Genomic DNA, 26,376 nt, shown 5'->3' on the forward strand with positions numbered 1-26,376 from the left:
AATATATCATCTCTATCTCTTGTCTGTTTTGCTGTGAGCCAGATTCCTACTTATCTACATAGTCCTTATGGGTGAACCACCTGTATGTCGGTGACTGGTATGTTGGTGAAATCTTCCCCTGAATCTCACTGCCTGATCAGATTGTTCCTCGCTTCACAGGGCTTCTCAGAATTAAAAGACCAACTGCAGAGCCGTCGGAAAGAGCATGAGGTGGCCCTGCAGGCTCTCCAGGACCAAGTGAGTTCCCTCTGCCCCACACTCTCTTTGTTGAGAAACTCTGGTCTGTATCAGACTTTATTGGCAAGGCATAAATCCCTTTTATTGTGGGTCTATGCCAGGGGTCAGCAAACTTTTACAGCAGGGGGCTGGTCCACTGTCCCTCAGACCTTGTGGGGGGGCCGGACTATATTTTTTTGGGGGAAATGAATGAATTCCTATGCCCCACAAATAACCCAGAGATGCCTTTTAAATAAAAGGACACATTCTACTCATGTAAAAACATGCTGATTCCCGGACCGTCCACGGGCCGGATTTAGAAGGTGATTGGGCCGGATCTGGGCCCGGGCCTTAGTTTGCCTACCCATGGTCTATGCAGAGTAAATAATCTCTCCATTTGAACATGTATCTTTGTCTTATGGTAAGAAATTATTTTATTTTTTTGCTGGGATGGGTAGGGCAGAACTACTTGTGAAGCAGCCAGATTTGACACCAAGAAAATGGAATTCTGTGTCCTGTATTTTGCGTAATTTTGCTTCTGGTCCCAAAATTTGTTGGGAGCCACCCAGAGTGGCTGGGGCAACCCGGTCAGATGGTTGGCATATAAATAATAAAAATATTATTGCTACTATTATTTAAAAAGTCTCGAACCCTTGGTGAGTTAGGGACCTGCCCTGCATGTGAAGACAGGCTCTGGAAAGAAGTCCCAGCAAAATAAGAATGGATACAAAAACTTATGGAATATGCAGGAATGGCGAAACTTACCGGAAAAATAAGAAATCAAGATAACAAACTTTTTATAAAAGAATGGAAATGGTTTATTGAATATTTACAAATAAATTGTAAACAGATAAGAACGCTGGTGGGATTATTGTAATAACCTGCAGTTTCATATTTAAAGTAGATGAATAAATTAGTAAATTACGTTAATTTGGATATGCAGAAAATATAAAAAATAAATTTAAGGAACCGCAGAAAGAGAGGGAAGGAAGTCAAGTGTTGAAATATTAAAATGATTATAAAATTATTGAAATGTAAAAAAGAAAGACAGACAGTCTCTGGCGGATGGAGCAGACAAGAACAATAGTGGTTCCAATGGTCAAGAAAGGGGTTTCTGCACATGCTGTAGAGGGAAGTGATGGGGCTCTTCAATCTGAGAAGAAAGCCCTTCTAGGAGAAGGAAAACTCTGATCCTAAACCTCCGCTACCATCCGGGATATCTTTGAGAGGCAATCTGCTATTTGGGCTGCCTGACTGATTGTGAATTGTGTTGGAGAGAGGATTCCCCTCTAAAGGATTGTGCTTTACTTTTAGTTACTGTTTTCTGATCTGTAACGCCCACAGGGGATTTATTGTGTTAAATGTTCAATTTCACTTCCTCCCTCCTCCATCTTGAGCTCCTTCAAAGGATGTTTTACATCTGTCTTAAAAATCCCATTGCTTATTCATTTTCACGGTGCATTCTACATTTCTCATGTTCTAAAATCAGAGCAGGAAATGTAAAAATGTGTAAAAGCTATGGAGCAGGGCAAGTTCTGGAGCAAAGAACTATATTATGAGTTGAGAATATATTGAGAATACATTGAGAATATATGTAGCATTAATCTAGTGCCCCCATGGTTCCCTCCCTGCCAAAAAAATGTTGGAAGTGTGAACATTACAAATTTTGAAGCGTGAACATTACAAATTCTGTGCTAGAAAGGTAGCTTGCATAGAGTGTGCCAATTTGTATAGCGGGCCCCCTCAAATCTGGTGTCAGCGTTTGGTTGCAGTCAATGATGGGGACGCTTTCCTGGTGTGTGGACTCAGTGTATGTCCCACCATGCAAGTTCCTTGCACTGGGCTTATCATACACTAACCACTGGAAATCCATCTCCAGCTTTTGAGATTTCACCAGTCATTGCCCATATACTTTTACACCAAGTTTTACAGTCTAAAGACCCAGGTTTTTATTTTTAAGGAAAGCTGTGATTCTCAGGATCCTGAATTCTATACCAGTTTCAAAGTCTGTGTGGCGCGAACACAGGATTGTGGAGCATGTAGCTTTGGATGTGGCCTGAAAAATTCCTGGGGCTTAGTTTGATCTGTCCCTAGGCTTCCCAGACTTGAATTGGGGGCTCATATGAGAGAGAGAGAGAGAGAGAGAGAGAGAGAGAGATTGACCAAAGAGAAGCTTTGCTTTGGGTAGCTTTTCTTCTTCATAAGTGAGTTGAAATTTATTGTTGTGTTAGAGAGGAGAAGGACCTGAAGGATTTCCGCTACTGGTTAGAGTGGCATAGTAAATCCTGGAAGTTTTCTCGCTTCTCTAACGGAGTAGATACTAGCTCACTAATCTTGAGCCATCTGGATTGTTTTATGCAATCCATCTGGATCAGCCTAGAAGATGACTTGCCTATTAAAACTGTACAGGGTGCCTCTTCTGCGGAGCGCTATTGGCAGGAGATCCTGCCAAGTGGGTGGTTTTGTCAGGAATCAACTGGAGGGTTTGTTTTCTAACCTCAGGTTACTGGGAGGTGTGGGGTTGGGGGTTGAGTCAGGATGTGGAACAGAGCAGGTGGAGGCTCAGCCTTATTTATCAGGGAAAGGCAACTAGCCAGGCTCCTAAAGGTAAAGGTAAAGGGACCCCTGAGCATTAGGTCCAGTCATGACCGACTCTGGTGTTGCGGTGCTCATCTCGCTTTATTGGCCGAGAGAGCTGGTGTACAGCTTCCGGGTCATGTGGCCAGCATGTCTAAGCCGCTTCTGGCGAACCAGAGCAGCGCACGGAAACGCCGCTTACCTTCCCGCCAGAGCAGTACCTATTTATCTACTTGCACTTTGACATGCTTTTGAACTGCTAGCCAGACTCCTAGCCATAGCCTATTCAGGCCAATCCAGACGCCAGCCTGCCTAGCAGTGACCGTAGCTATTCCTACTGTCCTGAAGAGGACTCTGGGGTGTGGGCTGCACAATGTCCTGGGGACCTTTGTAGCAGGGATGAAGGACCCGGGCCCCTCTACTGATTGCTGGGCTCTAGACTTCTATCATCCTGTATCATTGGCCATGCTGCCTGGGGACCACAGGTTCCTTATCCCTGCTGCATAGTTTAGCCTGTGGGCTCAGTTGGAGCACAGAGTTCATGGTCAGGGTGGATTTGATTTAAATCAAATCAATTTCGATCACGATTTCAATCACTAGTCAGTAAGACTTGATTTAAATCACTAGTTGGTAAGACTTGATTTAAACCATTCTTTTACAGAAAGACTCATTCTTGCTGGTATAATCTTAATATTTACAAGCAGATGAATGTTTCTTTTTTGGAATAATAAATTTTCAGAGTAGTTTTTACAGTTGTATCCAAAATTACTGATTTGGTTATACTATTAGAAATACATAGACAGATAATTATGGAATTATTGTGAGGTTAACTGTTTATATTTGGACAACTTTTCTGCTGTACTTTATTGGAAGGAGAAAAATAATAATTTCCGTAATAACAATATATATATATATATATATATATATATATATATATGCTTTCGTAGATTTTCACGGGTATAGGTATGCAGGTTTTGGTGTCCTCGGGTGTCTTCCCGTGTAAAAGTTGGGGTGTCTAGGCGACGTTTCCTCGTCGAAACGTCGCCTAGACACCCCAACTTTTACACGGGAAGACACCCGAGGACACCAAAACCTGCATATATATATACACCCTCACAACATGAACAAGCGTGACGACACATCCCGCTTGCCAGACATCTGGAAATTAGCCCTCCCCACAAAAACTGACACCAGATCCAGAGGCACACAGAACGCCATCACCAATCAACCACACCAGACACAAACCCAGACCCTCTCCACAGATAAATTACAGACACCATCCAGTAGCCAAACCATGGTGGCACCTCCGGATGCTGCACCCCCCTGCAATCCCTACACAGATCTGGCTGGCACAGGCCACAAAGCCACAGCTCGCCCCTATACACGAAGCCAAGCCAGAGCACAAAAAACTTCTCAGAAAAAACTCTTCACAAAGTTCAAGAGGTCAAGACACAAAGGCTTTAGCAACTAATCCACACCTAATGACCCACCTAAGTGGTACTCAGGATACCACTCAAGAAATCACTCAAGATTTCCCTCAAGCAATTAAGGAACAAAAGAAGAAAAGGCACACTAGCCTGGGAACTTCCTCTCTGCCCAGAACATTGGAGGCTACACACCACACCTCCTCCACAGTATTTATAGGAACTCAAACACTGAGATCCTGCTCTGTTCCAGTAACAAGAAGCCGAAAGCACCAGCCTGAAGATGACGAGTGAGACCTCGTCGAAACGTCGCCTAGACACCCCAACTTTTACACGGGAAGACACCCGAGGACACCAAAACCTGCATTCCTGTACCCGTGAAAATCTACGAAAGCATATATATATATATATATATATATATATATATATATATATATATATAACACATTATAGCATATGTATCCATGTTTGTTAACTGATGCGGCTAAACGATTTAAAAAACAACAGCAAACTTAGACTGAGTTTTAGCACACATAAAAACTTAAAACAAATCCTTATTTCCTGATGAATTGTCCTTTGGACTATAATGTTACTTAAATAGAAAACTTCCTTTAGAAAGATTTTTCCTCCGAAAGCATTTTATTTTGAAAATCCAATTTAAATTTTAAAAAATCCAATTTAAATCAAAACAATTTAAATAAAAAAAAATGATTTTTATCCAGCCTGTTCATAGTTCAGTGTCCAGCCCCTCTGTCTTCTAACTCCACCTGAGTTTAATTGCGCCCAAGGCACTGTGGGTGAACATAGGAAGGTACCTTATACCAAGTCACACCTTTGGTCCACATCACTCAGTCTTGTCTGCAGTGATTGGCAATGGCTCTCCAGGGCTTCAGACAGGGGATTTTCCAGCCCTAACTCGAGAGGTCAGGGATTGAAGCTGGAACCTTTGCAGGCAAACAGATGCCCTGGCCCTGAGCCATAATGTGGAGGGCCTGCCTCGCGCTTGCCAGCTCCCCTCCATAACCTCCGTCTTGACCCCTCCCATCTTACCATCCAGCGATATTTTCCCCTTCGTGTTTTGCTTTCACGTTTCTTTTCCTAGGCCTCTTCTCTTCCTAAGAGGTTTCCCCTCCCCCTCTTCATTTGCATTTATCAACACTCCTCCTTTTTCTAAATATGTCTTGTGCTTATTTTGAGTCTTTAATAGCAGTGCCTTGTCTCAATAACCATGTGTACGAAACATGCTTTGTTTTGTTGGTCTCTTTGAAATTTGCAGTTCGTGTTGATTTCCCCTCCTCATTTGGTTTTAAAGCAAAGGAAACCTGCTTTTTCCTATTAAAAGCAACAACAACCCCCTACTGCAATACTGCTGCCTCCATGTTCTGCTTTGTATTTTTAATCCCTTCTCTCCTTTTTCTCCTGCTTTGGTCTTTCTTTCTTTCTTTCTTTCTTTCTTTCTTTCTTTCTTTCTTTCTCCCTCCCTGTCTCCCTCTGGTCCCTATCCTTTGCCCATCCTGTACATCGTTGGGCATCAGGTTGCTTGCCAAAGTGCGGAGAGCCAGGAACAGGTTGAGACCATTCTGTCTGAGAACGATGCTCTGAGAACCAATCTGGCAGCGTTAGAACAGGTACCCAGGCCCTCTGTGGATGCAAGCGCTCAAGAGGGTGGTATAGGGTGGCAGCGGAAGCTGGGATGGGAAAGGCTAAGGCTGGCAACTTTTAACAGGTGTGTGCATGCGCGCGCACACATACATGTGCACAAACCCTGTTTTCAACTCCAGAGCTCTGAGGCCCCATCTGTACTATACAGTTAAAGCAGCATCATGCCGCTTGAAACAGTCACCGCTTCCCAAAGAATCCTGGGAATTGTAGTTTGTTAAGGGTGCTGAATGTTGTTAGGAGACCTCTGTTCCCTTCACAATTCCCAGATTGGTTTAACAGCCGGTCCCTCTTGGCAAGGAACTCTTGGGGAACCTGTGGCCCTCCAGATCCCAGAAGGCCAAGCGTGACTTGGGTGGGTGTACAGTCTACAAGGCATCCTGTGGTTTCCTCAAAAAGCCTTCCCTCTCCCCTGCTCTCCCCCTCTCTCACCATGTAGATACAGACCTCCAAGACCCAAGAGATGAATCTGATGCGAGATCAGGTGGCGGCACTGGGGGCCGAGCTGCAGCAGCGGCAGAGCGAGAAGGAGGTGCTGGCGGCACAGCGGGAGGACCTCAACACTCAGCTGCAGGTAGGCCCAAGGTGCTGTTCCTCCTCACAGGCCTTTCCAGAGGCCCCCGGGTGAGTCTGCTGCATCATATAGGGGTCAGCTGGCCCACTTTGCATATTCAGGAGGGGAGGGAGGAAGCCCTTCTCAGCACGAGGCGTTTCCTTCCTCCCGCCCCCCTTGGGGCACAGTATGCAAAATGGCCAGTTTTAGAACATTTGCCGTTCAGATTGCAACGACAGCAAGAAGGTAGGAAAGAAGGCTTGGGTCCTGCTTCGCTGCCCAAAAGTTTGTTTCCATGACTTCTTAATTTTCTCCTCTACTTTCATTTTATCTCTTTATAGTACCCCTTCCTGCTTCTAGTTCCCCACCCCGGCCATATCTTTCCCTTCCTTTCAACTATTCCTTTGGGTGCTTAGTCAATTTTCTCTCCCCCTCCCCTTCACCGCCCTTCCTTCTGTTTCCAGATGAAACATTTCACCGTCGTTTCGTTGCTGGACTTTGTCTCTAACTTGTTTTTAAGTGGTGGGTGCAAAACGGTGGTTTAAATATATTGAGGGATCACTTAACAAAAATGACTTGGTTAAGTTGCATTTGCCCATGCTGGAAAAAGTTCCACCCTTTTTTCACTCTTGGATGGTGAGCACAAAAGGGTATTTAAAGTTCTCAGCATGTACATGAAGTGCTTGTGGCAGCGGCGGGGGGCGCAGATGTGTGTTCAGAGTGCACCATGTAGCTGATCTCAGTAATCCTTCTAAGAGCCTTGTAAGGTGGGCCAAAATGTGTTATGGGAAATCTGTTCTCAGTGATGTGCTCTTGGATGTTTGTAGTCCCTCTGTCAGAAGCCTAAGAGGGTCTGTGACAGAACTGGGGTGCTGAGCAAAGAACTTGGGGTACGGGGAAGGGCCTTGCTCTACAGCCATTTTAATTTTCTCCCTCAGGAGTCTCTCCGGGCCAACACCCGTCTCCTGGAGCAGCTACAAGAAATAGGAGAGGAGAAGGAGAGATTGCTACAAGACCTTGATGAAACCAGGAAGGTGAGGAGTTTGGAGACAGGAAGGAGGGAGGGGCAGGCAGTGGATTTAATTCTGTTTGGCACCCAGTTTAGCTGAAGAAACTCGCCACTTCACTTTGGACTCTGGCCGCATTCAGATGTAGCTTCAAACCATGGTGCAGAACACAGAGTCTGAGGCTCATGTGTGACTTCTTCCTCCCCCCTTTGCACCAGGGTTTCTGAACTGACACCCACCCCAAGCATCAGCAAAACCTGGCTTGTTGTTGTGTCTGAATATGACATGCTATGGCTTCCTCAAACCATAAAGGTAAAGGGACCCCTGACCATTAGGTCCAGTCATGACCGATTCTGGGGTTGCGGCGCTCATCTCGCTTTATTGGCCAAGGGAGACAGCGTACAGCTTCCGGGTCATGTGGCCAGCATGACTAAGCCGCTTCTGGCGAACCAGAGCAGCACACGGAAACACCGTTTACCTTCCTGCTGGAGCGGTACCTATTTATCTACTTTGACGTGCTTTCGAACTGCTAGGTTGGCAGGAGCAGGGACCGAGCAACGGGAGCTCACCCCATCGTGGGGATTCAAACTGCCGACCTTCTGATCAGCAAGTCCTAGGCTCTGTGGTTATAACTCACAGCGCCACCCGCATCCCTTTCCTCAAACCATATTTTGCCCTGAATTCTGATTTTCAAAAGGCAAGTAAGAGATCAGTTCTAGAAATCCCCAGGTCTGTGATAGGAGGAGTGAGTCTGTGGGTCTGAGGCTCAGCTCTGCTTATGCATGGAACACTGAACAATAGTTTGCTCTGTCTCTTGATACGGCCAGCCTGTTACCTGCCTTAAACAAGACACAGATTGGATTCCATCCGATCCCAAGCATTTTGGAAACCCACAGCTGATGGGACTGGAGGAAAGTGAAAGACAAGGGAGAAGGGGAATTTGGGCAAGGAATGGTAGCTTTGAGAACTTGCGGTGAACTGAAGTGGTTCCTGCTGACTCATAGAAGCCTACTCAGTTCTGCCTGGTTTCCAGGCTTTCTTGAAAAACTGGCTTATAAGTATAAAACCAAATTTACTAGATTAATAGCTAGAATAGAGCTAGACTTGTAACCATTCAAGCAACAAACATACTAAGGTGCCACGTGCAAAACAAGGCCTGGAGTTACTGTAAACACGGAGTGGATAAATGTACAACTCTATCTTTAACAAGTTACATGTGCAATAAACGTTATACAGGCTGGATAAATGAACCGTTCAACAAGTAGCGCAAGTCCAGTCACAGAACGGCGTGCCACCACAATGGCAAGGGTGGCACACTGGAGAATAGGAAGAAATTTTTCAAAGCTGTTGTTCAAAGATTGAACTGGATGAGATGTTCTTCAGTGGGTCTTGAGTTGGAAACACAAAGCCGTATGCATGGATCAATCACAGGAAGGCAAATTAAAGCCACCAGCCTGGTGAGAATAACGCAAGTGGGCAAAAGGAGACCTGTTCTCCGGATATATTACAGGTTTCGCTACACGCTTCATCAGTCCGAAAAGCTGCATGATACAAAATAGCACTCCAATTACAATGTGTGGTAAACCATAAAAATTAGAAAATATCAGTCTCATAAGACTGCTCTGACTTGTGCCTGCTTTCTAGACGGCAGAGAAGCGCAAGGCCATGCTAGACGAGATGGCCATTGAGACCCTGCAGGAGAAGGGGCGCCACAAGGAAGAGCTGGGCAACCTCCGCCTGCAGCACGAGAAAGAGGTGCTCGCTGTGCGGGCGCGATATGAGCGGGAGCTGAGGGAGCTGCATGAGCACAAGAAACGGCAGGAGGATGAGCTACGTGGCCAGCTGAAGGAGGAGAAGGTACTGGTCAAAGGAGCTTGGGGGCCTGGGCCTGGTCTTCCCATCAAGATGGGCATGTTCAGGTCTTAAGGACTAGAACCTTAGTATATCTTCTTTCAACAAGAGCTGAAGTTTTCAGCAGGCTGAATTTTTGTGCCTTCCATCTGTAGGTACGAGGGTCCTATACAGCCTAGGACCCTCGTATCTACGGGACTGCCTCTCCTGGTATGTCCCACGGAGGACCTTACGGTCTTCAAATAAAAACATCTTGGAGGTCCCGGGGCACAGGGAGGTTAGGCTGGCCTCAACCAGAGCCAGGGCTTTTTCGGACGTGGCCCCGATCTGGTGGAACACTCTGTCACAAGAGACTAGGGCCCTGCGGGAATTGACATCTTTCCTCAGGGCCTGCAAGACAGAGCTGTTCCACAAGGCCTTTGGCCAAGGCACAGCTTCCGGGTCATGTGGCCAGCATGACTAAGCCGCTTCTGGCGAACCAGAGCAGCACACAGAAATGCCGTTTACCTTCCCGTTAGAGCGGTACCTATTTATCTACTTGCACTTTGACGTGCTTTCGAACTGCTAGGTTGGCAGGAGCTGGGACAGAGCAACGGGAGCTCACCCCGTCGCGGGGATTCGAACCACTGACCTTCTGATCGGCAAGCCCTAGGCTCAGTGGTTTAGACCACAGCACCACCCGCGTCTTTAATTTGCGCTAATTCCCCTGGGCCTGCTGCCTGCATCTGGGATAGCTCAGTTAGTAGAGCATGAGACTCTTAATCTCTGGGTCGTGGGTTCGATCCCCACGCTGGGCAAAAGATTCCTGCATTGCAGAGTTGATAACTCTTGGGGTCCCTTCCAAGTCTCCAATTCTATGATTGCTTCCCTTTCTCTTACCCTTCAGGCACGTAGCCAGGAACTGGAGTGCATGCAGCAAACCGTGGAAGAGCTGCGCCTCCAAATACAGTCCATGGATGGCACAAAGGGCTGGTTTGAACGGCGGCTGAAAGAGGCGGAGGTGACTGGACCCCCCCCCTTCCCCTTAGTGACATGTCACAGGGCAGAACTGGCGTACGCTACCAGAGGGCCAGTACGACCCAAACGCTTGGTTCCTGCCCCCCCAAGTCTTCCTGTCCTGCTCCAGGGATCTGATTGTTCCCATCCTCTTTCCCAGGAGCTGATAGAGAAGCATCAGCAAGAGCACGCGGAGGCCATGCGAGTCTGTAAGGAGCAGCATGTGGCTGACTTGCAGGTACAGGAAATATTTCGGGCTTCCCCAATTGGGAGAAATAGCAGTGATCCACTCTGGCCGTTGAGCTGCTTCCACAGTCTTGTGGGAGGCTAGTGAACCCAGATGACGCCGTTGGCGGATGCTCCTTTGACTTCTACTCTCCAGCAGCTGCCTTGATGCAGACCGTGTGGGTTACCGAATTCCAATTAAACTTTTTACTGCACTAGCCATAGGCCATGGCATCATTCAGAAGGAGAACAACAATAACCATAAAAATCACGGGGCGCCACACATACAATAAAACCATGGTCATGGCTGCTAAATTTATTTGTTGCATTAAATAGAATAGAGTAGGAGAAGATTCTCAGGTAAGATGTGCCAAATTAAATATCCGAATCCCCTTTGCAGTTGACTGCTATTTTATCTAGTTCCTTCTTCCTGATCTTCTTAGCTGCCAGAGCATAGAGTGCTACTTTATAAGTAACAAAGTCGTCGGTGTCGCTCAGCAGCCATTTCGCCCTTTCCACCCTATTCTGTATGCAATAAATAATGGCACAGGTATGTGTGGGTTACCCTGTGGCAGGAGGTTGATGGGAGAAGTGTCTCTGGTGTGGACCAGCCGTTCGATGCAATGGATTTCTCACCAATTAGCAGGGGTCAGCAAACTTTTTCAGCAGGGGGCCGGTCCACTGTCCCTCAGACTTTGTGGGGGGCCGGACTATATTTTGGAGGGGGGGAAAAAGAACGAATTCTTATGCCCCACAAATAACCCAGAGATGCATTTTAAATAAAGGCACACACTCCACTCATGTAAAAACACCAGGCAGGCCCCACAAATAGCCCAGAGATGCATTCTGCTCACATTCTTCTCAATCCGCGGGCCGGATTGAGAAGGCGATTGCGGGCCGGATTGAGAAGGCGATTGGGCCGCATCCGGCCCCTGGGCCTTAGTTTGCCTACCCATGAATTACAGCAACTGGACGGTGAAACTCAGTTATTCAGATGACCAGCAGCATGCCTCTTTCATCCTCTTATTTATTTAGCTTTTGCTGCAGTCATTGAGAAATGTTTTTTATCCTGGCCTTCATCAAAATGGATCTCAGGGCAATTTGCAATAATAGAAGCAGGGTGGGGACCCAAATTTAAAATGCAACCGCCTGAAACAGAACAACACATAAAAGATAAGAAAACATACTTTAAAACACATGGATGAATCCCCGAAGCTAAAAGAGAACAACATTAGCATTCGGCAGAGGGGAGGAAAGTGGTGGTGGGTGGGTTCTCTTTTGATATCTTTTTGCTTCTTCGATTTGGAGTTTTGGATGATTTTGAGATGTTTGCTGGTCAAATGGGCAGGGGGAAATTTGGGGGTGCAGGTGGTAGGTTTAAGCGTGTTTTCTTCTCCCCTGCAAGTGCCTCCTTCTCAGCCACTGGCATTTTTTAAACTAGCAGCAATTGCAGGGTTGGGGAAATCCCGTATCTGCTCCCCAATGCCTGCTCTTGGGTTTTCTCCTCTGCAGCTAAAGGACCGTGAGGTGGAAGCAACCAAGGAGAAGCTGCGAGAGATTGAAAGAGCGAAGGATGAACACTTGGACACAATCAGCCGACTGAAACAGGTGTGTGTGTGCTGCTGCCTGCCAGCTTCCCCCAGCCAGGAGCAGGTGCTTGGCAGCATGAGGTTCCTGGGTCCACCTGTTCCCTTCCCTCCTGATGGGTTTGCCCATCTGCTGGATTGTGCCTCTTTTCTTTCCAGCATGCTTGCAGTGTCTGGCACAGATAGGCAGGTGGTGCTGTCCCACCCCAAGTCACATATCCAGACTGGACTTCTGCAGATCCTTCTCAATGAGTCCTGGTTCCCCGTCTGGTGCACTAGGTGGAAAGTGCCCCGTGCTACGTTTGAGTGTAGCAGAGATCCTTGGGTCTGGGTCCCTTGGATCTCTCTTCACGTGCCTCCCCAGTCTTTTTATCCCATTTATCCTAGTTTAGACCAAAGGTTGGACGCGGGTGGCGCTGTGGGTTAAACCACAGAGCCTAGGACTTGCCGATCAGAAGGTTGGCGGTTCAAATCCCCGCGGCGGGGTGAGCTCCCGTTGCTCGGTCCCTGCTCCTGCCAACCTAGCAGTTCGAAAGCACGTCAAAGTGCAAGTAGATAAATAGGTACTGCTCCGACGGGAAGGTAAACGGCGTTTCTGTGCGCTGCTCTGGTTCGCCAGAAGCGGCTTAGTCATGCTGGCCACATGACCCAGAAGCTGTATGCTGGCTCCCTCTGCCAATAAAGCGAGATGAGCGCCACAACTCCAGAGTCAGCCACGACTGGACCTAATGGTCAGGGGTCCCTTTACTTAGACCAAAGGTTGGGAGGTAAAAATGAAAAATGGCAGAGTGACAGGAGGAATGTTTTCCTAGTGGTGGGTTGAAGGGGGCCAGAGGATTTGGTAGGGAGATCTGTGAGTAGAAACAGCAGTGTGTGAAGATTCTACGTGTGAATAGTGCTCAGTAACGGTTCCTCGTCATCCTGCAAGGAAGTGACAAGTGGGGTGACACAGGGCTCTGTCCTGGGACTGTTGTTGTTCAATGTCTTTATAAACGACTTGGACGAAGGAATCGAGGGGATCCTCATCAGATTTGCAGATGACACCAAACTGGGAGGAGTAGCCAGTGCTGCTGAAGACAAAATCAGAATTCAAAATGACCATAACAGGTTAGAGACGTGGGCCAAAATTGAATGTCCAGTCCACCATGAGGACTAGAAATGTCTCCTTTTTAAAAAAACAGGTGTTAGTATTTTTCGGGAAACGGAAGGTGGGACCCGGATTCCACAGCTTTCAGCACAGCTGTCCCCTGCATGATAACCGTTCTGCCTCTCAGAGGGTGAGACGGAGCAGAGAGGAGAATTGCCAAGCATTTTCACCCCCCGAAAGTGTGATAGAAACATAATTTGGCACTTCTGGTCCCAGTGGTTTGTGACAGCCTTGTCTCCCTGGCAGGAAGTGAAGGACACGGTTGACGGGCAGCGGATCCTCGAGAAGAAAGGCAGCGCAGCGGTGAGATGGGGCTTTCCCCAAGGGAAGTGGGTTGGGGGGGGCGGGCGAGGCAAGAGACCCTGCTGATCTTTCTCTTTGAACCCAGGTTGCCATTCCTAGTTGACTCAGGCCATTAACTGCCCTTCTCCCTCTGGGCTCATTTTATCTTGAGAGTCAGGGCATTCTCTCTTCAAGAAAGCATGTAGCTGGAGGCTGCAGGAGGTCTTGAAGACCCCCCTCTCTGAGCTACATTCCCCACCCTGCTAAAGAGAGAACAGCAGGAGCAGCAGGCCGATAGTTGTCCACTGCAATGTTATCACGTGGGGTGGGGTGGGGTACTATGGTTGAAGTTCTAGAAAGAAGGAGCTGCTGTGAACTGTGAAGGCACAACAGCCACTGTGCTCCCCTGGTTGCCCCCCTGCCTGAGTCTTAAGTGCATCAGACTCTGAGCTGCTGCTGCTGCTGCTCCTGCTGCTTTGGGTCTCCTCGCTCTGTGCTGAGCTGCATCTCACGCATGCCCTCTTGCCTGTCTGCCTCACTCCCAGCTGGTTATCCGAGCAACCAGACGCAAAGAGGCTGGGATGCAGAATTGCAGCTGCACTCTTCTTTTTATGGACAGCATCCCTATGCTCCCAGTACGTTTCCGAGCACAATTCAAAGTGTGGGTGTTGACCTTTAAAGCCCCAAATGGTCTTGACCCAGTAGACCTGAAGGAGCGTCTCCACCCCCATCGTTCTGCCTAGATGCTGAGGTCCAGCTCCGAGGGCTTTCTGGCGGTTCCCTCACTGCGAGAAGCAAAGCTACAGGGAACCAGGCGGAGGGCCTTCTTGGTAATAATAATAATAATAATAATAATAATAAATTTTATTTATATCCCGCCCTCCCCAGCCGAAGCTGGGCTCAGGGCGGCTAACAACAATCAAATAACCAAATAGTTGAATAATCACACATTCTAAAATATTTCATTATAAAAATTAATTAAAATCAAATTGATGGCAACCAAAATACTGTGCAGGTTGCCAGAGGAGGGAGTCAGGCTGCGCCCTGACCAAAGGCCTGGTGGAACAACTCTGTCTTGCAGGCCCTGCGGAAAGATGTCAGGTCCCGCAGGGCCCTAGTCTCTTGTGACAGAGCATTCCACCAGATTGGAGCCGCAGCCGAGAAGGCCCTGGCTCTAGTTGAGGCCAGCCTAACCTCTCTGAGGCCTGGGACCTTAAGGATGTTTTTATTTACAGATCGTAGGTTTCTCTGTGGGGCATACCAGGAGAGGCGGTCCCGTAGGTACGAGGGTCCTAGGCCGTATGTGGTAGTGGCCCTCGCCCTGTGGAACGCCCTCCCACCAGATGTCAAAGAGATAAACAACTACCTGACATTTAGAAGACATCTGAAGGCAGCCCTGTTTAGGGAAGTTTTTAATGTGTGACATTTTAATGTATTTTTAATCTTTGTTGGAAGCCACCCAGAGTGGTTGGGGAAACCCAGCCAGATGGACGGGCTACGAATAAATTCCAGTGTGGTGTGGAGTGTGGAGAGCCAGTGTGGTGTAGTGGTTAAGAGCGGTAGTCACCTAATCTGGGGAACCGCGTTCGCGTCTCCGCTCCTCCACATGCAGCTGCTGGGTGACCTTGGGCTAGTCACACTTCTTTGAAGTCTCTCAGCCCCACGCACCTCACAGAGTGTTTGTTGTGGGGGAGGAAGGGAAAGGAGATTGTTAGCCGCTTTGAGACTCCTGAAGGGGAGTGAAAGGCGGGATATCAAATCCAAACTCCTCTTCTTCTTCTATTATTATTATTATTATTATTATTATTATTATTATTATTATTATGCTGTGATGCCTCTTCCCCTCCCACCCTTCACCACCCTAAGAAATTGCCCCCTTCCCCTGCTTAGAAGCTCAGCTCTCCCAAGGCTCTCCCTACCCCTGATGAGGGGGTCACTGTGGCCTCCAACTGATGCCCAATTTTGAAGGGTCCCAAGCTCCCTGGAAGTGTGTGTCTTCTGACCTTTAACTGCAGAAGTGCATTAGGGTTAGGGGTCTCCATGGAGTTAGTTAGACTGGTGTTTCCTGTTTCCACTGGATAGCAGCTATTTGGGTGGCAGCCTTCGAAGCTGGATGGGGAGAGAACCTCGTTCTTCCCACATCGTGGTCCCGGCACTCAGAACAGCAGTATTCGAACCGGAGCTTAGAAATTGTGATCTGTATGCAATTCTGATCTTTCCTTCTGGGTTGGATGGTTGTGGGCTCGCACTGGTGAGAGAGAGGGGGGAGTATTAACTCTGCCCATGCTCAGTGGCACCCTTTTTTATGCTGTTGCATTGGCCTGTTCGGGGCTGGGTTCTGGCACGGAAAATGGGTTGTGGGGCTAAGCCTTGCTGAAGCCTGCCTCCAGCCCTGATTTCCCTTGCGCCTCCCTCCCTCTCCCCCAACAGTTGAAGGACCTCAAGAGGCAGCTCCACCTGGAACGGAAGCGAGCGGACAAACTCCAGGAGCGGCTGCAGGAGATCTTGACCAATAGCAAGAGCCGGACAGGTGAGAGGGGGCTCCTAGGAAGAGGAAGGAACTTCCCCTCCCCTCTAGAGGATGTTGTGCTCAGAAATGGGAGGATTGTCCTGTGTTTCTGTCCCTGGAGCATATGCACCTGGTGGATCAGCTGTGAAGGGTACAGGTGTTTTCAAAATAGCTATGTTTTCCTTGTGAAGTGCTGGGTAGGAAAGGAGTCAATCAACTGCTGCCCCACCACTGCCTGTGTCTATCTACAAGAAGGGTGGAGGTATTCCCTGCTGAGGGCCACATGTTGGTGGCAGGTGGTGCCAGAGGCAAAAGTAGGAGGGGCAACACATGGAAATGTTGCCTTTGTACAGTGGGCTGCTTTCTGCATGCGCTTAGCACACCCCCCTCTCTCCTTCCTCTAGGCAAGCAAAAGGCATTATCAGCATTCTTTCTTGGGGGAAACAGGATACAAAGCAAGGGGGCAGTGAGGGGTGTGGCTTGGGGAGACTGTCGAGGGCCAGATAGTAAAGTCTGGAGGGCCACATTCGAGCCTCAGACTTCCCACCCTGATTTACAAGCAGGTGTTCTTTTCAATCGGCAGGCTGCAAGCTGTTCTAAACAGCTTTTAATGCTGTGTTTTATACTGCTGTAACCTGCTGTGGGACTTTCTGGTAAAATAATAATATGTAGTGATTGGTGGCTTGTACCCAAGTAGAAAACAGTGTGACAAGTTTCTCCGTGGGCAAGCTGGGAAGTAGCTTTTCCTATTCAACTGTCCTTCTCTAGGGGCTCCTTCACACAAAACTCTTCTAACAGGCCCATATTTCATACCCACTAAGATGAGAATTGGAGCTGGGTGCACTTTGCCTTAAAAAGAATAATGAGAATCTTGCTCCAATGAAACCTAACTTCGTCTCTAAGAGAAAGCTGTTTTTTTCAGGCTATATAAATCATGCACTTTAAGTTGATCTGCACAGTTGATTTCCCAGTGTTTGATATTTTGCATAATTCTGGTTTCATTACATGTGGAGTGGAGCAGAGAGCTGTGTGTAGGGCCACACAGGGTTGCCTGCTGACCACTAGAAATTTTATTATTCTGCCACCCCTCTCTGGCTTTTCAGCTTGACCAGCTGTTGCTCACACTTCCTTTGAGTCTGCATGTGGAACTATAAGGACTAGAAACCTGCTTTAAAGCAAAAACAAAGCAAAAACGGATATTCTCACAGACAAGCTGAATTTTGCACCTTATACTGAATAGGATTTCCTTCCCCCACCCCACAATTCCTCTAGAATCATAGCATATATATTTAGCCCCAACTATTATGTTAGCAGCACATAACATGTCTGTGTCTTCAACCTCATGTTAGATGCACCCCAGGGAGGGGAGGCTGTGATGACTCATTGTTGTGAGATAATGGAAGGTTTAAAATGGTGAATGGTAGGCATTTAAAATATTACAGTTTTTAGCAGGTAAAGTGTTTGCGTCTTCAGCCTTTAGATACTGGAGCACTTTCCAGACTTGACTCTTGAGACTGAACTCAAGATGTGGACTGGGGTGGCTTAGAGCCACCTCTGAATGGGAGAGCCATGATGGATGGAGGCACTGAATTCTTACCAGGCCTGCTTGAGATGTCACCTCTCCCCCCGCAGTGCTGAACAAAGTCCGCTTGAATTCTGTGTTTGGAATAAATGAAGCATTCGGAGCAAATGCATTTCCAGAAAATTTATTAAGAACTTGCTCAGGCAGCAGCTTTCAAAGCTCCTGGCTCAGCGTTGCTGTGAACACGGGTAGCATTCCTAATGGGAAAAACAGCCCCTTCTTCCATCCCCGGACACCGCTGCAGTAGGAAGCCAGCTGCCCAGCTGGTGCTGTGGTCAGTCCGACACCTGGCTGTGTCAGCTGCGTGGCCCAGGGAGGGTAGAAGGAACTGTGCCAAGGTAGAGTTGACCTGCAGGTGCGTAAGCATGAAAACAGCTGATCTCTTAAATGAGCCATCTGGTTGAGGCTTCAGAGAGAGAGAGAGGATAATGGGGAAGAGAGAATGTGGGTGTCAGATTTGTGTCTGGCAGCCCTGCACCACGATTGCATATGTTTGTGTGTGTAGGAGTGTTGCTGCTGGGGCAGAGCTGGGTTGTGTGAGGTCACAGTCAGAGCAAGCTGCTCTCCGTGGAGGAAACAGGTGACATCTATGAGGACTGCAAGCAAAAAGGATGGTAACGGAGGTGGGGAGAGGAAGTCAAAAGGCTGATTCTTTATAGAGTATCAACAGGAAACTGGAAGACATTGTCAGAACACAGTAGGAAGAAGAGAACTGTTTGAAAAATGTTCCCTTTTCTATGGGAAGAACTTCCCCTTGCTGCAGATGAAACGCATCAGAGTTTTTAATCGGCAAAGTGAAAGTACAGGGAACCTTGGGAGGAAGTGATCATGTCCTCTTGGGTTTCATTATACACAGGCAAGGGGAAGCTGAGCGTCGTCGTCTTCTTTGACGATCATTTGTAGCCAAGTAAGATTGTCTTCCATGAACACAGTCTTAATGGCGTGTCTGTAAGTGACTGTGGAGGCCAATTCTGCATCCAGACGTCCTTCCACAGTGGAGACATAGGTTTCCGGATGGGAGTTGATCATGATGAGGGTTTGCCAAACATGCCTTCCTCTTAGCACGTTTCTCCCTTTCATCCTAAGTTTGAGAGTCTTCAAAGTCCATGACACCCTTGGTAAAGGCTGTCCTCCAATTAGAGCACTTGCAGACCAGTGTTTCCCAGTTGTCGGTGTTTATACTACATTTTTAAGGGGTTGGACTCAGGGGACCTTCCCACTCTTTCTCAGTGTCTCCTGTCTGACTGAACACTTGGTTTATGTTAAGGGCTTATTGAGAAGGCCTGTGGCTCAGTCGTAGAGCATCGGCTTTGCATGCAAAAGGTTCCAGATTCAATCCCTCGCATCTCTAGGTAGGGCTAGGAGAAAACCCTGTCTGAAGACCTGGATTGCCCTTGCCTGTCAGTGTAGACCAGTGGATCTGACCCAATATAAAGCAACTTCCTTCGTTTCTGTATTTCAAGGACCAGATGAGTAGACCTGGTTGACCCAAGCTTTTAGGGCTGCTGAATTTCTACCATCTTCCAGTGCACAAAAGAGTTCCATGTAGGGATTTAATCATGTGAAAGTGGCCCGTGGCCTTAATTTGGAGACTAGAACTCCTAGCCTTGCCCTGCAGACACCATCTCTCAAGTGAAGGCTGTCTGTCTCCTTCACAAGTTCAGTCATTGCCCATCAGTACGGCAGGGGGTGATCCTGGCTTCACCTGGTCTGCAGTTATAAAATAAATAGCATAATCTGCACAAAGTGTTTTCAAGCACTCGGAAAGGTGTCCCATCAACTCCTGCAGTCAAGTTCTAGAAACCAGATCTCTTGACCTCCCTTTGCATGTTCTAAGCCACTAAACGCTGCTCACTTGCTAAAGGACAAAAGCACAAGAAACTTTCAACCTGCCCAGTCTCCTCCTGGGACCATCCACTAGGATCCATTCCTCTCCCAGGAGACCACCTTGTCCCTTGATGCTGCACCATTTTGCGTTTCTTGGGCCACAGGCACAAGATTTCACCCTTGCACCCGGCAATCATTTGCATGCTCTTAGAAAACCTTTCCTCCAACCATAGGCATGCGTTCAATGGGTCGCAAGTGCAGCCCTTTCTCTGCTCCCTGGCTTTGAGGGCAGCAGAGCAGTCAAAAGGTATTTAAAGGAGCAGTTCCTCCATGTTTGAAAGCGATTTTCCTGATTGTGTCCTGCTTCTCTGCCTCCAAGTATGGTTGGGAAAAGGGATTGTCAGCTGTTGCTGCTAGTGCAACCTGCAGAGAAATCTCTCTCTCTCTTTCTCTCTCTCTGTTCCTCTCCCTCTTTAAAGGAGGCCTTGAAGTGAGCGCCATTCCTTCCGTGGTCCCCAAGAGGCACTGTCGTTTGGCCCCTGGCAAATTGCTTGGGAGGGATGCCTTTTATCTCCCTGCTTTGATCTAATGCACCCTGGAGTGTGAAGGGACTTTCATTGCCTTCTGAATTCCTCTGTTTTGTGTGTGTGTGTGTGTGTGTGCGCACACAGAGCAGCCTGCACAAAAGAGTCCTTCTCCCTCCACAGGGCTTTCTCCCAGCATGGAGTTCTGTTGAAAAGCCATCGTCTGCTAATCCCCTCTTCTCCCTCCCTCTTAACAAAGAGCCAGTGACCTCCAACTCAGCTTGCTCCTTTAAAAGAAAGAAAGCTGAGCTAAAGAGGAAGAGAGTCACAGGAGGGGGATTGAAAGGCATCAGTTGGTCCCAGGGGAGGTTAGCGCTTGAGTTAACAGGTGGGTTTGAAAGGCGCTGGAGGCCACTTGCAGCAGGGAGTTCAGGAGGTGCGTATAGTCGGCATCTCCCAGCATTGAATGGGTCTCTTGTTTTCACCACCGGATTAAAAATTAACCAGCCAGGCTGGGCAGCTGCAGCACTTGCTTGTAGGATTTCTCACTTCCTACACACCCAGCACTCTCCCTCTGCAAAGCTCTCCGGCAGGCAGGCAGCACAAATGGCTAGAAATGCCATTTCTGGGCTTGTGGAACAGTCTGGGAACACCAGGTGCTCGGAGTTTAGTGGAGCAAAGTGGAGAAAGGACTTGATAGATCATTTGGATAGGAGTTCCTCATGAGGCCCCATGCAAGAGCATACCTATTACAAGCTTATGTGTGTGTGTTTCAAAAAAAATTTAAAATGCCTCTTTTTGCTCTTTCTTTAATTGAGGAATGGCAGATAAACGGCGACTGTCTCCTTGCCATGTTGCTTCCAGGTTCCGACTCTGTTCCCGTCCTCTATTTCCCTACTCCCCCACTTTTTATAACTAACCACAGTTTTTGAGTATTTTTATTTAGGGAGATGTGGCACTCTAGCATGACCCAAGAAATGGAATCCAGGCTAGAACTGGGCAGGGGTTGGGATTGTACATATGTAAACAGTTATTGGTTCTCAGTGGCTGGGATCAAGAAGGGAGCAGGTTCCACATTTAGCCTTTGGGTGTCCTGGAATACAAAATTTTACTTCTGCCCATAAAAATGAACAGTGTTCATATTACCCCTGTTTGGGGAATGGCCTCTGCTCGATTGCAGAGTGTACGCCTTGCAAGCAGCCAGTAGCCCAGGTTCAGTCCCTATCACACAAACAGCCCATCCATCGTCATGATGGGCATTTTGCTAATAAAAGGCTTAGAAAGGCTTAAAGTGCTTCACTTAGGTTATCTCAGCGATGCTTACAGCCGCGCTGTACGGGGGCATTCTGATCCCTTGTGTTTCCCATGGCTAGTGGGGGGCTGAAGCTGCAGCAGATGTGCCTCACCTTTAACTACCAAAGTCGTGGCAGAGGTGGGAGTTGTATCAGTGTCTTCACATTTCCACGTAATGGAGGGGAAATTGGGTCTGCTGCTCAGCTTCTCTCTACATTTCCTCTGCTGTCTTTCTAGAGTAGGAATTTGTGCTCTTTTAGTTCTTTTTGGTTTGTTCCAAAGGATATTGTCCATTTTAGCTGTCCCATGGTGTGGGAGTGTCTGATATCCTATCTTTTTAATCTATAGGGTTTATGGCAAGCTGGTTTATAGCAAAACAACCACAATAACATAAAACACAGTTGGTTAAGAAACATTTGTTGTATAGTCATTTAGTCGTGTCCGACTCTTTGTGACCCCCTGGACCAGAGCACGCCAGGCACTCCTGTCTTCCACTGCCTCCCGCAGTTTGGTCAAACTCATGTTAGTAGCTTCTAGAACACTGTCCAACCATCTCTTCCTCTCTCTCGTCCCCTTCTCAATCTTTCCCATCAGGGTCTTTTCCAGGGAGTCTTCTCTTCTCATGAGGTGGCCAAAGTATTGGAGCCTCAGCTTCAGGATCTGTCCTTCCAGTGAGCACTCAGGGCTGATTTCCTTCAGAATGGATAGGTTTGATCTTCTTGCAGTCCATGGGACTCTCAAGAGTCTCCTCCAGCACCATAATTCAAAAGCATCAATTCTTCGGCGATCAGCCTTCTTTATGGTCCAGCTACATAAAGACACATAAGACGTTGCAAACCACAAGCAAAAACAAAATCCAACAACATTATGCATCATAACAAGCCCAAATTTTCCCTGTAAAAACTACATTTCTGCTTGTCAATTAAAGCCTTGTGAACGTCCTCAGGACAGGAGTTTCGTAACCTCTGCACACTATTCAGAAGGCTGTGCTTTGTGTAGTTACCCATCCCACTTCAGATGGCAAAGCAAAGCCTCTGAGGGTGACTCAAGGGCCCAGATAGCGTCTTATGCAAGACTCCTAGAGCTGGGAAGTGCCTGGCAGGTCTTCTCATGCAACTCCCTGCTCAGTGCGGGATCTGCAACTGCAGCATCCCTGACAGTTGACTGTGTGGCCTCTGCTGAAGCACCTGCAAGGAAGGAGAGCTCTCGAGGCAGACTGTCCCACTGTCAAACAGCAGCCCTCAAGGTACCAGCGGTCTTCAGCCTTGTAGTCCAGCATCGTCTGCTATTTTTATTTAAATACAAAAATAAGGTCAGACACCATGTATATTGTTTCAAGTAATATAATCTGGATGTTAGCAAGACATTAGTGACAGTGGCCAGATTCTTTTTAACTTTATAATTTGTTTTTTTTTAAATAAAAAAAATCACTATTCATTAATTCACCGCAGTCTTTAATTCATAGCAGTCTTGCAGTTGTTTCATTGACAAGCTCCCGCTTTCGCTCCCCTCTTTGAAAATGATTTGCCAAAGGGGGTCATCCCACATTACGATAAATTTGTATTCACTGTCAAATGATGCAATGCTGGTAGATGAGACCCTTGTGATACCAGCCAAGCCCAGGTAGGAGGACTGAGACAGGAGAGCTGGGAAGAAAGGAAAAATGGCCCCTGGATCCCCATTGAGCAGATGGTTTGGGAACCCCTCTGGTCTTGGGTACTCGTTCCCCTTCCAGAGGCTTCTCTGCAGTCAGCTTTGCTAAAATGCATTAAAAAAACACAAAACAAAGGAAGCCAGTTCTGTTGTTTAGGGGGTCTGTATGCACCAGATGGTCTCTACTGGAAGCTGCATTCTGCAATCTGCTGTGTAAAAAGTGTCCCTCGTCTTTCGTGTGTGTGTGTGTGTGTGTGTGTGTGTGTGTTCGGGGTGTGTGTGTACTCAAGCAGATTTCTATCCTGCCCTTTCTCTAATGAATTCAGGGTGGAGTACACAGTTCCCCGCCCCCATTTTTATATAATCACAATAGCCATGTGAGGTAGGTGAGACTGAGAAATAATAACCTACGGTAATCCAGCGAGTTTTGTGCCCCAGCAAGAATGGTAATAGCAAAGTTTTGTTTATTAGACCAAGGGTGGGCTAAATCTTGACCCACTAATGGATTAGTGGGCATTTTTTGCTGGGATTCTGAGAGAATGCTTGACTAGCTAGAGCTTGATCTGATCCATTAAGGTACTACTTTATGCTCTTCAGCAGCAAGAATACAGACTCAGGATCACTTCATATATGTGAGTTACAGTTTAGCTGTGTTAGAGATCTTGAGTATGAATGAATTTATTAATACGGTCACAGACCAGCGTCAACACACACAATATCACAGATCATAAAATATATCAGAAATAAAAGATATCAGAAATACAAGGGACAATATGACCATAACAAGGATTTAAATATAAAAATAAAAATTAATTGTTAGCGTGCCCCCTGTAATTAACATTTAGGGGATTGGACATTATGGGATACCACTTGCTTCCTGCGATTGATTGCAGACGCACAGAATTTAGCTACATTTAATGTAGTCTTGGGCTTCTTGTCCTCTAGCAGTAGTTTTAAACAATGGAATTCCGATTCTTTCCTGGACTTTTGCAAAACAGGTGTAATAAAAGTCAAACGTATATCCTCATAAAAATGACAACGTAATAGTACATGTGAGGCAGTTTCAACTTCCAACGAGCCACAGGGACAGACCCGTGCTGTGTATGGTTTACCCTCAAATCTGCCCGAGATCTTGAGTATGTACTCTTGATGTGTACATTATAAATGCACTGGTAGACTGTGGACCTTCTTTTTTTAATCTATTTTTAAAAAAGATAGAGCACACAAGACTAGTTGGTTCATTCCTGTACATCAGCTCTCAGCACTTGGGCTTTGCGGTGTATTTCAGCACTTCGGACAGCTCCTTGGTCCTATTCCTTAGAATAGAGATGGAGAACTTGGAGCCCTCCAGGGGTTGTTGGATCCCATCCCATCATCCCCAACCAGAATGACCAATGCTCAACATCTGGAGGGCCACAGGTTTCTCTTCCTGGCCTTAAGAGAAGAAAATGCAATAATAATACCAATGCTAGTAGTAGTAAGGTAGAGGTAAAGGTAAAGGTACTCCTGACAGTTAAGTCCAGTTGCAGACGACTCTGGGTTTGCGGCGCTCATCTCGCTCTATAGGCCAAGGGAGCCGACGTTTGTCCGCAGACAGTTTTTCCAGGTCATGTAGCCAGCATGACTAAGCCGCTTCTGGCGAACCAGACCAGTGCACGGAAACACTGTTTACCTTCCCGCCGGAGTAGTACCTATTCATCTACTTGCACTTTGACGTGCTTTCGAACTGCTAGGTTGGCAGGAGCTGGGACTGAGCAACGGGAGCTCACCCCATCGTGGGGATTTGAACTGCCGACCTTCCGATCAGCAAGCCTAGGCTCTGTTGTTTAGACCACAGTGCCACCCATGTCCCAGCTAGTAGTAGTAGTAGTAGTAGTAGTAGTAGTAGTAGTAGTAACTTGTGATGTACAAGAGCCCCACAGGAAGCTTTCAGGAATCAAGCTGGATTTTCAGTATGGGTTTATTCAGTCACAGTCTTTCGGCATCGTAAAACAAGCAGCGTGGGTACATTCAAGATACACAGCACACAGGTGGAATTACATTCAGGGAGAAGCCTTCACCTCTTCACACTCCTACCAACTAACTGAAGTGGGAAGTCAACCATGCCTCTTTATACTAGCTGGATCAGTTAGGCAACGCCCCATGTCTCGTGATGCTTAGTCATCACATGCTGCTGAGTCAGCATTCCCAGTTAGCACAGAGTGTTTAACTCTTTGATCCCCACGACACTTCAACAGTAACAATATCTTGGAATTCTGCTATGTGTATCCTGAGCAGAAATAAAATATAGGGTACCTTTGGCAGGAAGGATTCCAAATGAGGCTGGCTGGTATATTGCAGGATAAGCTTTCATGAACACGAGCAGACATAGCACAGAAGCTTAAAGCTGGGGATTCAACACAAGCAAACCACTTCAGACTGCCGGGAATCTCCCATGTGACAAACACCTTGGGCTTGTGTGCGAACACTGTGCTCCCAATACTTTAACCATGGTTGGGGAAGTGGGCTTTGGGGTGGGTTCTCTCATATCCCCCTGCTGGCCTTTTGCATGATTGAGAGTTACATTGACACCAACCTTGACAACGGCCAATGTTTCATTTTAACCAGCTTATGGGTCCTGGTTAAGATGCATAGCATTAACCATTCTATAAGAAGTATTAACTTCCAGTAGAGGGAAGTTGAATTTGTACTGGGGGTGGAGGCATGCGACTCTGGGATCCAGCAGCCTGCTCCTGATCCCTAATCTGTGGCTAATGGATTCTGAATGCTTGCCTCCACTGGGAACCTTGTGTGTTCCCGATTATGTAAACAAGATTGGTTCTGTCTAGCTCCTAGGGGCCACTTGGGAGTTCTGCAAAAGCAGAGAGGTGGTTTCTCCTAAGGAAAGAAGTTGGTGTTGTTTTGGGGGGAGATGTGAGAACAGTGAGATCAGTTTAGGACAAGATTCAGCCGCAGAGCAGTGCGGGGGGTGGGACTAACATCCAAACGCTCAGGTAAATCCTGCTTTGGGCAGACAGTCTCTGACACCATCTTTTTTCAAAATACTAATTGGGATATGCTAGGAAATAGCACCTTCCGGGAAATCAGATCCCCCAGGGAGCTAAACTAACCACTCAGCTGGTTATTTGGAGCCAGGTACTTTCAGAGATTTGAGGGTGGGGAGGGAGAGAGAGAAGAGCCTGAATCTGTGTTTAATCTGAACTGGATCTTGTTCATGCCAGCCCCGTTTGAGGAGCAGATACCAGCCCGTGATGTGCAACGGACATTACCTAGGCTATGGTATATGCGCCTGTGTACTTTCTGACTGTTGAAAGTATTGTCTCTGAGCATGTAGAGAGTGTTCTTCCTGTGCCAAGGAGCTGCTCCCAGCTAGCACCTACCCACCTGAGGGTTACAGGGCAGAGCAATGGGGAGCGGCTGTGGCTTTCTAGCTGCTTTGGGCCTCAGAACTGCCACCCTTATTTG

General features: G+C 47.4%; 1 protein-coding gene across 2 annotated transcripts in view; it reads left to right on the top strand.

Moving 5' to 3' along the window:
- GRIPAP1 (GRIP1 associated protein 1) overlaps positions 1-26,376 on the top strand; it is a 65,874-nt gene that overhangs the window by 15,153 nt on the left and 24,345 nt on the right. The window contains exons 12-21 of one of the 2 annotated variants that reach the window (XM_028711650.2): positions 160-237; positions 5,753-5,845; positions 6,316-6,450; positions 7,368-7,463; positions 9,081-9,293; positions 10,174-10,287; positions 10,444-10,521; positions 12,021-12,116; positions 13,488-13,544; positions 15,954-16,053. In XM_028711650.2, coding sequence (XP_028567483.2) covers positions 160-237; positions 5,753-5,845; positions 6,316-6,450; positions 7,368-7,463; positions 9,081-9,293; positions 10,174-10,287; positions 10,444-10,521; positions 12,021-12,116; positions 13,488-13,544; positions 15,954-16,053 — 1,060 coding nt within the window. The remainder of the gene's footprint in view (positions 1-159; positions 238-5,752; positions 5,846-6,315; positions 6,451-7,367; positions 7,464-9,080; positions 9,294-10,173; positions 10,288-10,443; positions 10,522-12,020; positions 12,117-13,487; positions 13,545-15,953; positions 16,054-26,376) is intronic. The other variant, XM_028711651.2, reaches the window with a different exon arrangement.

The sequence above is a fragment of the Podarcis muralis genome, chromosome 17, assembly GCF_964188315.1.
Source record: "Podarcis muralis chromosome 17, rPodMur119.hap1.1, whole genome shotgun sequence".
In the NCBI taxonomy this organism is placed as follows: domain Eukaryota; kingdom Metazoa; phylum Chordata; class Lepidosauria; order Squamata; family Lacertidae; genus Podarcis; species Podarcis muralis.